Source organism: Schistocerca cancellata, chromosome 2, assembly GCF_023864275.1.
Source record: "Schistocerca cancellata isolate TAMUIC-IGC-003103 chromosome 2, iqSchCanc2.1, whole genome shotgun sequence".
NCBI lineage: Eukaryota > Metazoa > Arthropoda > Insecta > Orthoptera > Acrididae > Schistocerca > Schistocerca cancellata.
In genome coordinates, this window is record NC_064627.1 from 648,969,928 (window position 1) to 648,986,317 (window position 16,390).

A 16,390-nucleotide genomic window follows, 5' to 3' on the forward strand; every position below is an offset into this window, starting at 1 on the left:
CCGATAGGTTGAAACATGCGACTGTTAAACCATTGCTTAAAAAGGGAAATAGGTCTGATGCTAACTATTACAACCCAACTTTACTTCTTACAGCTTCATCCAAATTCTTTAAAAAGTAGTGTATTCAAGAGTAGCCTCACATATTTGTAAAAATGAAGTACTAACAAAATGTCAAAAATTGTTGTCAGAAAGGCTCTTCAATACAAAATGCTATATATGCTTTCATTGATCGAACATTAAATTCTCTGAATAACTGGATATCACCCATTGGGAGTTGCGTGGTCTCACAAAGGATTTCGCTATGTGAATCATGAAATTCTTCTAATTAAGCTTAAGTATTGTGGTACAAATTCGACAGTGCGAAAATGGTTTATTTCGTGTGTAACTGGAAGAATGCGGAAGGTTGAAATTAACAGTACAGATAGTCTGCAAAAATCAGAATCTAACTGGGGACATATCAAGATCGGTGTCCCACAGGATTCAGTCTTGGGTCCCTTATTCTACTTAATAAATAATCATCACTTGCCACTCTGTAGTCATCCAGGTGGAAAGCTAGTTCTTTTTGCTAATGATACAAGTATAGTAATCACATCCAGCAAACAAGAATTAGCTGAGGAAATTTTAAATAAAATCTTTCAGAAAATAATTAAGTGGTTCTCTGCAAATGATCTCAAAAAATTTTGAAGAAACACGGTATATACAGTTTTGTACAGTTAACGGCATAACACCATCGATAAATATAGACCTTGAACAGAAGTTTGTTACTTAAGCAGAATATTCAAAATTTCTGGGTGTGTGCATTGATGAGAAATTGAATTAGAAGAAACACTTTGATCATCTGCTGAAACGTCTGAGTTCAGCTACTTATGCTGTTAGGGTATTGCAAATTTTTGTGATAAACATATCATTAAATTAGCCTACACTATGCGTACTTACATTCACAACTTTGATATGGCATCATATTTTGGGATAATTCATCACTAAGAGAAAAAGTATTCATTGATCAAAAGAGCACAATCCTTATAATAGCTGGAGCCCACATCGCCTTACAGACATTTATTGAAGGAACTAGGAATGTTCACAGTACCTACAAAGTACATGTATTCACTTCCAAAATTTGTTATTAATAACCCATCCCAGTTCAAAACTAATAGCAAAGTGTATAGCTACAGCACTATAAGAAATTATGATCTTCACTATTCTGGGTTAAATCTGACTTTTGGCACAGAAAGGGATGAATGATGCTACTGCAAAAGTCTTTAGTCGTTTACCAAATAGCATGAAAAGTCTGACAGATAGCCAATCAGCGGTGAAAAACAAATCAGAAATTTTTTAAAATGACAATTCCTTGAACTCAACAGATGAATTTTTAGATATGAAGAAGTAGTGAAAACATATTGTGTAAAGATACCGTATGTTAAACTGACACATTCCACATCATTATGACAAAATGTTTTCTTGATCTATGGAACAAATATTAATGTAATATAATGACAAACACTGACTGCATCTACCATGCTACAACATTAATAATTCAGTTATATACTATTTGCATTTGATGGTTACTGTATAACACAAATGGAAACTCTAAACTCACTCTCTCTCTCTCTCTCTCTCTCTCTCTCTCTCTCTCTCTAACCAAGGGTACATATCAGTATGCTACATAGTACAGTACTCATTATTAGCGATTATCAAAATTAGATCTGATAGTTCTATTATGTCAACTTTATTATTAAAAGCATAGATTGCTACTCACCATATAGCATAGGGTAAGTGGCAGTCTATCCTTTTCTTAATATTGTCAATTCCATCCTGGATTTTCCATTGTTTAGGTCCATTACCTTGTCTGTTTAACGTAAGACTTTCTTATGGTTACATAGTACGTTACTGAAAAGGATGTTAGTGTACTACCATACCAAATTTATACAGAGCGTTTTACACTACACTTCCCGAGTGTTAATGTCTTACAGCAATCTATATCACACAAATAATTATCTTAATAGTTCATATCTGAGATTATGGCCTATGTACTGTCTTGATTCGTCCAGCTCTGTTATATGGTAATGGTTGATTTGTTCTTGTACAGTTCACCAGAGTAATAGGATGGGCTATGAGTTACATATCATCAAACATGCTTTGAAGGCAATCTAATTGCTTACTGTTACATCATTGTTGTGTCTAAATAATGACATGTTAATATAGATAAAATTGTATGAGCATAAAAGACAAATTGTCGTTGCACCTATTGGGCGTACGTTACCACAATTTCTGTAGGCTGGATATTTATCACAATTGGTTGTCTCAGTTGATCTAATCAAAAGTAGGTAGATCTTTGCAATACCTCAAATGCTTCATTGGATAATCTTTGACCTATGTTGTTCAGTGGATGAGTGTACCACACACAAACACCCCCAGAGGGCTCACCACTCTGTGGCGGGTTCGCGTGTGGCTACCACGGGCCCCCAGCCTTTGTAGCATCTTTTCTCTTCCATGCTGCATATCTATCCTCTGGTTATTCATTTTCCCCTCCCTTGGGGACCATGTCTGGGATGTTGCTGGAAATGTGTTTGCTTACTCAGTCACCAATATCAGAACAGTTTCTCCACTGTCTTTTGTTCCTCCTTCCTTTTTTTTTTTTTCATTTCCCTTCTCCTATCTCCTATTCTTCCTTTGCTTCAGAGTTTGAGGTTCCTTTTTCTTCTTCCTCCCTGTGTGCTCATGAAGGCCAGCCCATGTGTCTGATGCATAACAGGTGACTGGGTAACACATAATTCCCAGGCCCTGGTTTACATGTACCCCTGGTAAAGACCAGGCCCAGGGAGCGGTGAGTGCCTGAGCTGCCACCTTTGTAAATTGCCAATTGGTCCCTCTGTCAGGTGTTCAGGAGGTGTGACCTTAGGTGTCCCCCATTCTGAGGGGGACCCCCATTTAGAAGGAGCGAGTCATCGGAGACACTGGCAATCGTGGGGCATTTTCTCGCAATGAGCCAATCATCTTTTTCACCATCAGTGTCTACCAAACGTAAACGGAATGAGGCTTAACGATTCAAAGACCCTCCCATCTGCACCACAGTTGCTATCGGTTTCACTTACTAAAGACGGTCTGTCCTTTGCTCCAGTAAATCTGTTTACTATTGAGAAAGGTGTTAATGTAGTTGCTGGCCCTGTGAAATCCTGTCCTCATTTATGAAAGGGCAGTTTGCTTTTGGAGACTACTTCTGATTTTCAAGTACAACAACTGCTTGCAACTTTGCTCCTCCACGGCTATAATATTTGTGTCGAGGCCCATCGAACGCTGAATTCTTCCCAATGGTGTTATTTGCACTAGGCTGCTTGATGGTCTGACTGAGGCAGAAATCCAAACGTACCTCTCTGCTCAGAGTGCCATTGGAGACTATTGGGTGGTAAAAAAGTAGATGCGTCCTTAGTGCCTCACACACTCTTTTTCTCACTTTTGATAGAGTGGCGCTTCAGTCAAAGATCAAAGCGGGCTATGAAGTTATCACATATGACCATATGTTCCGAACCCAATGCACTGCTATCATGTGTCATCATTACAACCACACTCGAATGTCCTGTTGATATCTGGTCAGATGTTTAACCTGTGGTAGGTATGCTCACAAGAGCGACTGTCCGCCTCCTCCTCCCCGCTGTATCAACTGCAATGGCGACCATGCCGCCTCCTGCCAAGATTGTCCTATGTATCTCGATGAGTTGGCGGGCTGTCCAGGAGATACAGGTGAAGGAAAAAAGTGCCTTACCTGGTCGCTCACAAGTTGTTGGATAGCCGGAAACCCTGTATTCTACCATCTGGCACCTACAGTACTGTTCTTCTTATGTCTCACTCCATGAAGGACATAGCCACTCAGACACGCAACCTCAGATATAGCATCACAGTTGTGAAATCACCTAGTGTCCTGGTAGCATCCCCATTTCCTCCTCCAGCTGTGCAACAAGCCACCAGACTTTCGTTTTACGGGGCGAAGTCACCTGCTACACAACTGCCAGGCTGGAAAGGCCAGAAGGAATACTCGCATGAAGACTTCGTGCATCCCTTCAGCCAGCAAACATCTGAGCCTTCCTCTGCCAGCTGGAAAGACTCCAAGAAGTCAAACAAAGAGAAACTGTCTTCTCCTTCGCCAACTCGGAGATCCTCTTCATTGGTGTCATCACGTTATACCCTCACCCGGCCGATATCTGTGTCGCTGGTGCAGACCACCAAGTGTTTTTCTGCACTGGGCAACACAGACCAACAGGAGGAGAATGCTGACGCTTCTGTAGACCTCATGGAGCAGGATCCTCCAGCGTCTGTGCCCCGCAGCAGTGAGTCTCCAAAGGCTGGCACACGGCAGCCGCCGAGGTGACACCCCTTCATTTTTCCCTCGTCATGACTCTCCTCCAATGGAATGTTCGTGGCCTTTGATCCAACAAAGAGGACTTAGAGCTGCTCTTAGAATCACAGCATCTGCTTGTACTCTGCCTCCAGGAAACAAAATTGCGCCCTCATGACTGTTTTGAGCTCTTGCATTTCTTTCCAGTCCACTTTGCCCATTCTACCAAGGATGGGATTCCAACTCATGGGAGAGTCATGCTGCTCAACTGGGATGATGATCATAATCAACCCATCTCCCTGACTACCTGGCTCTAAGCTGTTGCAGTTCACATTTTCTATCATCACTTGACCTTTTTCCTTTGTACTGTTACATCCCTCCATCATTCGGTGTCACCAGGGCAGACTTCCTCCCACTTATTGGGTGACTCCCTCACCCCTTTTTGCTGCTTGGTGGCTTTAATGCGCACCATCCCCTTTTGGGCTCTTCCAGAACTTGTCAGAGAGATACCATCTTGGCTGATTTTCTCATCACCTTAACCTCATCTGCCTTAAAATGGTAGCACCTACGTCCATTTCAGGCTCCACTCACACCTAATCCCATTTGCACCTCTCCTTCTGCACTGCCCAGCTTGTCCATCATCTCGAGTGATCATTCTCTCTAACATGTACTTGAGCAACCATTTCTCGTGTGCCATCTGATTGCTGACTCCTACCCCATGTACGTGCACACCCAAATGGCAGCTTTCTAAGACCAACTGGAGGCTGTACTCCTCTCTGGCGGCCTTCAATGAACAACATTTCACCAGTTGAGATGGCCAGGTAGAATATATTCTAAAGATTATCCTTACTGCCGTAGAATGTCCCATTTCTTGCACTTCCTCATTACTGCACTGTATCCCAGTCCCTTGGTGGACTGAGGCCTGTTGTGACACCAATCACACGCGGAGACATGCTCCAACATTTTTGTCATCCTAGGATAGCAAACTGCATTCATTACAAACAGGTGTGTGCACGGTTTCATCGTGTTCTTCAGGATAGCAGAAAAGCTAGCTGGATTTCCTTTACTAATTCTTTTAACAGTTCTACTGCCTCTCCCATTGTGCGGGCCAACCTCTAATGGCTGTCTGGGACCGAGGTCCATTCTCCATTTCTGGCCTGACAGTAGCAGATTATGTCGTAGTGGACATCACCTTCACCGCTAATTTGCAGAGATCTCAAGCTCCACCAACTAAACCCCTGCCTTTCTTCATCAGAAACTAGTGGAGGAGGCTCGAACGATGCCGCTCTCTTCTAAGAATCGTGGCTTTACTCTAAGAGGACTAGATAATGCTCTCATTTTATCTCAATCCTCCGCCCCAGGGCCAGACGATGTTCACATTCAGATGTTGCAGGACCTTTCTTTTGTGGGCAAGCACTTTCTCCGTCATACATACAATCTCATCTGGGCAGAGGGCATGCTTCCCTGACATTGGCGAGAAGCCACTGTCATACCCATACCCAAGCCCAACAAGGGCAAACACCTTCCTTCTAGTAATTGCCCCATATCTCTCAATAGCTGTGTGTGCAAGGTGATGGAATACATGATTCATGCCCGGCTGGTATGGTGGCTCATCTCGCAACTTACTAACCACCGCACAGTGTGGATTTTGAGTGTGCTGTTATACAGTTGACCATCTTGTCAACTCGTCAACCCATGTCGTGAAAGGATTTCTGTGGAAATACCAGACTGTGTTTTTTGATTTGGAGAAAGCTTATGACGCCTGCTGGAGGACTGGCATCCTCTGTACTCTCTGTGTTTGGGGCTTCTGAGATCGCATGGCCCATTTCCTTACGTAATTTTTAAAAGACCGCATTTTCAAGGTACGTCTGGGTTCTGCCTTGTCGATCACCTTTATCCAGGAAAATGGTGTGCCTCAGAGCTTCATCCTAAGTATCGTCCTCTTTACTATCGCTACTAACCTATAATGACCTGTCTCCCGCTGGGCACCTCTGGCTCCCTTTTCGTTGACGATTTTGCCATCTATTGCAATTCTGCACAGACTTATCTCCTTGAGCGGCATGTTCAATGATGCCTCTCTCATCTTTACTCATGGAGCATCAACTATGGCTTTCACTTTCCCACTGACGAAACCATTTATACGAATTTGTGGTGGCGCTATTGGTTTCTTCCTCCATCTTTACATCTTGGTCCTGTTGCTGTTCCATTCTTTGAAACTACCAAATTTCTGGGGCTCATGCTTGATAGGAAACTTTCTTGGTCCTCCCACATGTCTTCCCTGGCCGCCCACTGTATGTGGTCCCACAATGCCCTACGTGTCCCCAGCAGTATTTCCTGGTGAGTGGATAGGACCACCCTCCTCCATTTGTATCAATCCCTTACCATTCGAAACTAGACTTCGCGTGTCTCATTTCTGCATCTGGACAACTGTTTCTCTTATGCCATCTCAATACTATTCACCATTGTGGCATCCATTTGGCCACTGGCACCTTTTACACTAGCCTGGTTGAGAGTCCATATGCTGAAGCTGCCGAACTACCATTGTCATACCGCCGTGACTTTCTGCTCGGCAGATACACATACTGTTTGTCTGCCAAGAGTAGTCACCCATCCTATGCCTCCTTCTTCGATGACTTCTTTGATCGCCAGTATGGGGTGCATCTCTCTTCTCTGTTACCTCTTGGAGCTCGTTTACGGCTCATGCTCCGGCATCTACACTTCTTGCTAGCTACCATTTTCCCAGTGCGGGTGAACCCTTCACCATCTTGGCTTTGTGCAGCAGCCTGCGTTCACCTTGGCGTCCATTTGCTTCCTATAGACACTACTCCAGCCTCATTCTATTGCCATAAGTTTCACGACCTTCATACGGAACTTTGCAATACTACTTTTGCGGACATTGATGGTTCTTAGACTGACTGTGGTGTCGGGTGTGCCTTCGTCATTGGCACTGGTGTTTTTCGGTGTGGGCTTCTGAACTGCTGCTCAGTATTTACAGCAGAGCTCTTCGCCCTATATCAGTCCACACAGTACATTTAGCGACACAAGCTTTTCAATTGCGTCATCTGCTCCAACTCTCTCAGTGCCTTTCAGAGTCTCAGTGTACGTCTGATAACTGTTACTCCAGTTACGCAAATGCATAGCTGAGATGGTTTTGTAAGTTCTTTGTTACTATGATGTAAGATAAGATGTATTTAATGTCATTTCATATAACTCCCGCATACTTTAATATTACACACTTCCTTATTTGTGTTTTTGTTCTTCTTTAGTTCAGTGGTCCCAATGAAGGTCTAATCCTAGACTGAAATCTATTGTGTGTAATAAAATATACTAATATAGTTCTGCATTGCTTAATGCAGTTCTTAACGTTCATTACCACCACCACTTCCAACTAAATTAGCATTCTGATTTTGCAGTTAAAAGTGGTAGTTTCTACTGTCCTCAAGGAAAGGTATGAAACTTTTCTAGAGCTGTTGTGTTGTACATATACATACTTTTACAATCTACACACAATTCCTGGTGGAATTATATCTATGTTTGGACCAGTTTTCTGGTGCAGAAAAACCCCTTTTATCTAATAAAAAGAACAAGAAATGCAGAAAGGTTCCAGTTTTGTGTGTGTGTGTGTGTGTGTGTGTGTGTGTGTGTTGTCTATTGTTGACAAAGGCCTTAATGACCGAAAGCTGTGATTGTGAGAGTCTTTTTGTTGTGCCTATCTGCAACTCAGTATTTCCACTATATGGTGAGTAACAACTTTCCTGTGCAAATATATGCAGATAACCAGTGTGAGCATCAAAAAAGCACTTGACTTTTAAGCTATACTTGCATGGTTTGTTCAAAATGATAACTAGTATTTCAGCAATATATGCACATTCTCCCGTATTGTACAACATTTGATAGTTGTCAATAAATTTTGTAAAAAATTCTGACGCTGGAGCTAAAGGACCCTTTTGCTTGCATGGTAAATTGGTTGTAGGGTCATCAAATCTCAAGAATGTTAGATGGGGTTTTAGGGCATAAAAAATGTAAATATATCATGTCCAGTACCATCTGCGGCATAAAATGATTTGTAATCTTCTCTGCTGGGTGTGAAAGCAGCTTAATAAGATAATAAACTGAAAAATGTCTTCAGTTCACATAACTCACCTTCATATCAAACATTTGGATCATTTTCAGGCTTTTCTTTGTTTATTTTTCAGTAGTCTGTCTCAGTATGATACTCAAAATATTGTCAGTCATAAGCAAATTACACCTCCCCCCCCCATGAACCATGGACCTTGCCGTTGTTGGGGAGGCTTACGTGCCTCAACGATACAGATAGCCGTACCGTTGGTGCAACCACAACGGAAGGGAGGGGTATCTGTTGAGAGGCCAGACAAATGTGTGGTTCCTGAAGAGGGGCAGCAGCCTTTTCAGTAGTTGCAGGGGCAACAGTCTGGATGATTGACTGATCTGGCCATGTAACACTAACCAAAACAGCCTTGGTGTTTTGGTACTGTGAACGGCTGAAAGCAAGGGGAAAATACAGCCGTAATTTTTCCTGACGGCATGCAATTTTACTGTATGGTTAAATGATGATACGTCCTCTTGGGTAAAATATTCCGGAGGTAAAATAGTCCCCCATTCGGATCTCCGGGCGGGGACTACTCAAGAGGACATCGTTATCAGGAAAAAGAAAACTGGCGTTCTACGGATCGGAGCGTGGAATGTCAGATCCCTTAATCGTGCAGGTAGGTTAGAAAATTTAAAGAGGGAAATGGGTAGGTTAAAGTTGGATATAGTGGGAATTAGTGAAGTTAGGTGGCAGGAGGAACAAGACTTTTGGTCAGGTGAATACAGGGTTATAAATACAAAATCAAATAGGGGTAAGGCAGGAGTAGGTTTAATAATGAATAAAAAATAGGAGTGCAGGTAAGCTACTACAAACAGCATAGTGAACGCATTATTGTGGCCAAGATAGACACGAAGCCCACGCCTACTACAGTAGTACAAGTTTATATGCCAACTAGCTCTGCAGATGATGAAGAAATTTATGAAATGTATGATGAGATAAAAGAAATTATTCAGGTAGTGTAGGGAGATGAAAATTTAATAGTCATGGGTGACTGGAATTCAACAGTAGGAAAAGGAAGAGAAGGAAACGTAGTAGGTGAATATGGATTTTTTTTTGGGGGGGGGGGGGGGGGGGGAATGAAAGAGGAAGCTGTCTGGTAGAATTTTGCACAGAGCATAACTTAATCATAGCTAACACTTGGTTCAAGAATCATGAGAGAAGGTTGTATACATGGAATAACCCTGGAGATACTGAAAGGTTTCACATAGATTATATAATGGTAAACAGAGATTTAGGAACCAGGTTTTAAATTGTAAGACATTTCCAGGGGCAGATGTGGACTCTGACCACAATCTATTGGATATGAACTGTAGATTAAAACTGAAGAAACTGCAAAAAGGTGGCAATTTAAGGAGATGGGACCTGGATAAACTGAAAGTACCAGAGGTTGTACAGAGTTTCAGGGAGAGCATAAGGGAACAATTGACAGGAATGGGGGAAAGAAATACAGTAGAAGAAGAATGGGTAGCTTTGAGGAATGAAATAGTGAAGGCAGCAGAGGATCAAGTAGGTAAAAAGACGAGGGCTAGTAGAAATCCTTGGGTAACAGAAGAGATACTGAATTTAATTGATGAAAGGAGAAAATACAAAAATGCAGCTAGTGAAGTAGGCAAAAAGGAATACAAACGTCTCAAAAAATGAGATCGACAGGAAGTGCAAAATGGCTAAGCAGGGATGGCTAGAGGACAAATGTAAGGATGTCGAGGCTTATCTCATGAGGGGTAAGATAGATACTGCCTACAGGAAAATTAAAGAGACCTTTGGAGAAAAGAGAACCACTTGCATGAATATCAAGAGCTCAGATGGAAACCCCGTTCTAAGCAAAGAAAGGAAAGCAGAAAGGTGGAAGGTATATATAGAGGGTCTATACAAGGGCGATGTACTTCAGGACAATATTATGGAAATGGAAGAATATGTAGATGAAGATGAAATGGGAGATATGATACTGCGTGAAGAGTTTGACAGATCACTGAAAGACCTGAGTTGAAACAAGGCCCCGGGAGTAGACAACATTCCATTAGAACTACTGACGGCCTTGGGAGAGCCAGTCCTGACAAAACTCTTATCAGGTGAGCAAGATGTATGAGACAGGCGAAATACCCTCAGACTTCAAGAAGAATATAATAATTCCAATCCCAAAGAAACCAGGTGTTGACAGATGTGAAAATTACCGAACTATCAGTTTAATAAGTCACAGCTGCAAAATACTAACGCGAATTCTTTACAGACGAATGGAAAAACTGGTAGAAGCCGACCTCGGGGAAGATCAGTTTGGATTTTGTAGAAATGTTGGAACACGTGAGGCAATACTGATCCAACGACTTATCTTAGAAGAAAGATTAAGGAAAGGCAAACCTACATTTCTAGCATTTGTAGACTTAGAGAAAGCTTTTGACAATGTTGACTAGAATACTGTCTTTCAAATTCTGAAGGTGGCAGTGGTAAAATACAGGGAGTGAAAGGCTATTTACAATTTGCATAGAAAGCAGATGGCAGTTATAAGAGTCGAGGGACATGAAAGGGAAGCAGTGGTTGGGAAGGGAGTGAGACAGGGTTGTAGCCTCTCCCCGATGATGTTCAATCTGTATATTGAGCAAGCAGTAAAGGAAACGAAAGAAAAGTTCGGAATAGGTATTAAAATCCATGGAGAAAAAATAAAAACATTGAGATTCGCCGATGACATTGTAATTCTGTCAGAGACAGCAAAGGACTTGGAAGAACAGTTGAACGGAATGGATGGTGCCTTGAAGGGAGGATATAAGATGAACATCAACAAAAGCAAAACGAGGATAATGGAATGTAGTTGAATTAAGTCGGGTGATGCTCCGGGAATTAGATTAGGAAATGAGACACTTAAAGTAGTAAAGGAGTTTTGCTATTTGGGGAGCACAATAACTGATGATGGTCGAAGTAGAGAGGATATAAAATGTAGACTGGCAATGGCAAGGAAAGCGTTTCTGAAGAAGAAAAATTTGTTAACATCAAGCATAGATTTAAGTGTCAGGACGTCGTTTCTGAAAGTATTTGTATGGAGTGTTGCCATGTATGGAAGTGAAACATAGACGATAAATAGTTTGGACAAGAAGAGAATAGAAGCTTTCGAAATGTGGTGCTACAGAAGAATGCTGAAGATTAGATGGGTAGATCACATAACTAATGATGAGGTATTCAATAGAATTGGGGAGAAGAGGAGTTTGTGGCAAAACTTGACTAGAAGAAGGGATCGGTTGGTAGGACATGTTCTGAGGCATCAAGGGATCACCAATTTAGTACTGGAGGGCAGCATGAAGGGTAAAAATCCTAGAGGAAGACCAAGTGGTGAATATACTAAGCAGATTCAGGAGGAGGTAGGCTGCAGTAGGTACTGGGAGATGAAGAAGCTTGCACAGGATAGAGTAGCATGGAGAGCTGCATCAAACCAGTCTCAGGACTGAAGACCACAACAACAACAAGCAAATTCCAAATATCAAGAGGACGTGGATTATTACCTACTTTAATAGTTGGATGCACTGATGGTAAATGAATGATGATATGCTGTCAAACATGAGATCGCTTGAGAAGAGGCTCCAACAACTAGCAATATTTACGAACGTTTAGCTGAAGATTAAGTATCTACTCTTTTGTCTTCATCACTTGGATCACTTGTTTCAGTCAAGGAATTCACAGGTGGTAAAATAAATTTGTCTTCAATTTCACACATTTCGTTGTCTTTACCTGATCAACATCACTTCCTAAACTGCCATCGGATGACTTTAAAACAGTATCCTCAAAATCAGGGTCTGTGATATGAGAAACAAACAAAGACCTGGATACTGAATCCATAACACGAATCACAGGATGGTTTCAGAGCCTGCTAACATGAAAAAAGCACTAATATTTTTGATCCACATGACGTCAAGTGGCTACTGGCAAAGAAAACCACAACACCTTCGGGAAAGAACAACTAGACAATGCTGTAATCTACCCCACCCCTATGAATTAGCAACATAGTAACAATAAATGGTATTGGTCAGTGAGGCTGTATCTGGAATGTTAAGGGAATGACAGAAATACATTTTATAGTTCCCGTGTTTTAACAGTACAATGAACATGATTCCAGTAGTTGTTCTGAAATCTTGTTGGACAAGGATATATATTTTTGTGTTTATATTTCTCTGAAAGTGCCTTGCAAAGTATAATATATTAATTTTAATTATGTAACAATCAAAATGGAATTCTAGTGTCAACAACTTTGTGAACCAAATGTGTTTTGCAATTCAGATTAATGATGTAATTTAAATATTTCGGTTACAACTCATTGCAGTAAGTTGGGCAAGATATAAAGTGAATTGTGAACGCTCCAGTTTCTAAACTTTCTGATGAGCTAAAATTCTCAAAAGGTAATTACTTTTGTAAAGAAGCAAATTATGGCCATTATCAAAGTAAGTTGAGTGCTATTTATATTGAAATTGCTTTGCAGTTTATTAGTTAGGAATATTTTCATAATGCAAATGTGGGTGGAACTATGGTTTTTAAAAATTTTGTTTTCTTTGCAAGCCACACCACTAGAATGTAAGTTGAATATTATGACATTGTAAAATATAGATATCAACTATAGTATTCTGAGGTATATTATTCAGATTAGAGTTTTATGTGCCAGCAACTGAGTGTGGAAGGTTTAGTGTAAAACCCGATCTGTAGCAGTAATATTACACTTCTTGATATCTGACTGGTTTCGTTATTGACATACCTGTTTGGCCTAAACCTTTATACCGTATCTCGTCCCATACCATAACACCTCCGTACTTCACTGTTGGCACAACACATAACAGCAGATAACATTTTCCAGACATCTGCCCGACCAAAACCCTTCCATCATATTGCCACAGGGTATTAGCATGATTCACCACTCTAGATCACTAGTTTCAAGTCATCAACTGTCCAGTGGTGTTGCTCTTTATACCACCTCAAGTGTCACTTAGCATTGTCTGCAGAAATATGTGGCTTATGAGGAGCTGATTGACCATTATTCCCCTTCCTTTTTTTACTCCCTACGCCCTTTCATTGTGCTAACTGTAGCTGTGGTTGTTGCTTCACATTTCCTCTTCAGTCTCATCATCAACATTCGCCTTGGGCAGCCTAAGAAGGCATTAGGTGGCTTTGTTACGCAGGTGACATCCAATGACTGGTCCATGTTCAAAGACGCTCAGCTCCCCTGACCAGTCCATTGTGCTGTTACTTGCTTCTACTAACAACAGTTTTGACTTCACCTTCTTTTATACTGACTTGTCCACGTCTCGTGAGATCTAGTGGTTAATTCCACATCATTTAAGGTTTAACCAGATACTTTTGACCATATAGTGTGTGTATCTGTCCTGTGTGTATCTGTCCTGTGTGTATCTGTCCTGTGTGTATCTGTCCTGTGTGTATCTGTCCTGTGTTGGATGTCAAGAAATTATTTGTACAAATCTATTGCACAATTTATTGCTTGCAGATGTGCAAGTTAGTGAGGTATTCCACTCTTTGCATCTTTATTGAATTTTTGTTTGTTTGTTTGTTTGTTTTGCAGACAGTATTATAGTTACGTTACAAATCCATTGTGCAAACGTGTGGGAACACAGTGTTGGGTATATGGTGCTATAATGGTAACTGAGGCCATTTTGTGCATAAAGAATGGCAAAGAGCTGTTTGAACGCACACAGGCATTTAATATTGTCTTATGGCTTCTACTGCAGCTGCTAACTTCTATACTTTGCGTATATGGCTGTGTTCTGTGGCATCGCTACATACAGGTATGAAATGCTATATAATATGTCATTAGTGAATGTAATATTTGTTTGTCAGTTTTCATGAAAATAATTCTAAAGATAAATGTGACTATATGAATGAAATTGTGAGTAGTGAGTTTTCAGTCATATAGTATTAATGCTGTATATTCTAGAATTTTAATGTATGTTGTGATATCAACAGCTGTACTCCTAAAATTCTGAGAGTCTATGTTCCAAGTCCCCCAAGAAACCATGGCTCTTGGTGAGGTGGGGTGGCTTGTATGCCTCAGCGATACAGGTAGCTGCACCACAGATTCAACCATAATGTAGGGGTAGCTATGGAGAGGCCAGACCAACTTATAGTTCCTAAAAGGGGCTGCAACCTTTTCATTCTGCAACAATCTGGATGACTGGCTGACGTGTCCTTAAAACATTGGCCAACATGGCCTAGTTGTGCTGTTACTGTGAACAGCTGAAAGCAAGGAGAGACTGCAGCCTTTGCTTTTCTAAAGAACATGCACCTCTGCTATGTGGGCAGTTGATAATGGTGTATCCTCTTGGGTAAGATATTCCAGAAGGAAAACAGTCCTCCATTCTGATCTCTGAGCAGGTACTATTTAGGAGGATGTTGTCATCAGGAAAAACAAGTGACATTCTACAGGTCAGAGCATTGATGTTGGATCCCTTGATTGAGTACAAAGGTAAGAGAGTTTAAAAATGGAAGAAGATAAAATGAAGTTATATGGAAGAATAGAGGGAATAAGTGAAGTGTGGTGGCAGGAAGGAAGGGGTTATAAATATAAGATCAAATAGAGGTAATGCAGGAATACGTGCAATAATGACTACAAAAATGGGAATGCGCCTAATCTATTAAGAATAGGATAGTGAAAACATTATCGTAGCCAAGACAGACTTGAAGCAAACACCCACGTCTGTGGTACAAGTTTACATGCCTATTTATTATGCAGATGAATGAAGAGATTGAAAGAATGTATGGTGAGATAAAAGAAATTATTCAGGTAGTTAAAGGAGAGGATAATGTAGTAGTGATGTGGGGGACTGGAATTCCATAGCAGGAAACATAGGAGAAGGAAAAATGGTAGGAGAACGTGGACTGCGAGAAAGGAGTAGAGGAGGAAGCTGCCTGGTAGAATTTTGCAAAAATAAGTATTTAATTATCAATAGCACTTGGTTTGAAAAACATTTAAGAACTTTTATATGTAAAAGGTGTCTCAAACCTTTTCTGTCAAATTGAAACAGGTATTAGAGATACAACAACCCACAACACTGAAGTGAAAATTCATGACGTATCTCCTAATATCGTGTCAGAACACCTCCTTTTGCCAGGCATAGCAGCTCGGCGTGGCATGAACTCAACAAGTCATTGGAGGTCCACTGCAAAAATATTGAGCCATGCTGCCTCTGTAGCTGTCCACAGTTGTGACAGTTTTGCCGGTGCTGCATTTGTGCATAAACTGACCTCTCAGTTAAGTTCTATAAATGTTTGATGGGATGTCGAGCAAGCTGGGTGGCCAAATCATTTGCTCGAATTGTCCAGAATGTTCTCCAAACCAATCGCAAACAATTGTCGTCCTGTGAACATGGCATGTTGTCATCCATAAAAATTTCATCGTTGTTTGAGATCATGGCTGCAAATGGTCCCAAAGTCGCCGGACTCAACCATTTCCTGTCAGTGATCAATTTAGTTGGACCAGAAGACCCAGTCCATTCCATTTAAACACACCATTGTGGAACCATCATCATCTTGCACAGTGCCTTGTTGACAGCTTGGCTTCTTGGCTTCATGGGTTCTGCACCACACGCAAACCCTATCATCATCTCTTACCAAATGAAATTGGAACACATCTGACAGGTCATGGTTTTTCAGTCATCTAGGGCTCGAACAGTATTGTAACGAGCCCAGGAGAGGCACTACAGGTGATGTTGTACTGTTAGCAAAGGCACTTGCGTCGGTTGTCTGCTGCCACAGGCAATTAACGACAAATTTTGCCACACTCTCATAATGGATATGTTCATTGTACATCCCACATTAGTTTCTGGGGTTATTTCGTGCTGTGTTGCATGTCTGTTAGCACTGACTACTCTATGCAAGCACTGTAGTCGTTAAATGAGCGCCAACAGCTGCTGCATTGTCTGTGATGGGAGATAATTCATGAAATGTTGTATTCTTGACACTCTTGA

General features: G+C 41.2%; 1 protein-coding gene across 8 annotated transcripts in view; it reads left to right on the forward strand.

The window, feature by feature from the left end:
• The window catches only part of LOC126162326 (phosphatidylserine synthase), a 185,102-nt gene that overhangs the window by 116,267 nt on the left and 52,445 nt on the right, over window positions 1-16,390 (forward strand). For all 8 annotated transcript variants that reach the window (XR_007535063.1, XR_007535061.1, XR_007535064.1 and 5 more), the window contains exon 6: window positions 13,990-14,212. Coding sequence is in view for 4 of the 8 variants with exons in the window: in XM_049918752.1 (XP_049774709.1) it covers window positions 13,990-14,212 (223 nt within the window). In the remaining 4 variants the exon portion in view is untranslated. The remainder of the gene's footprint in view (window positions 1-13,989; window positions 14,213-16,390) is intronic.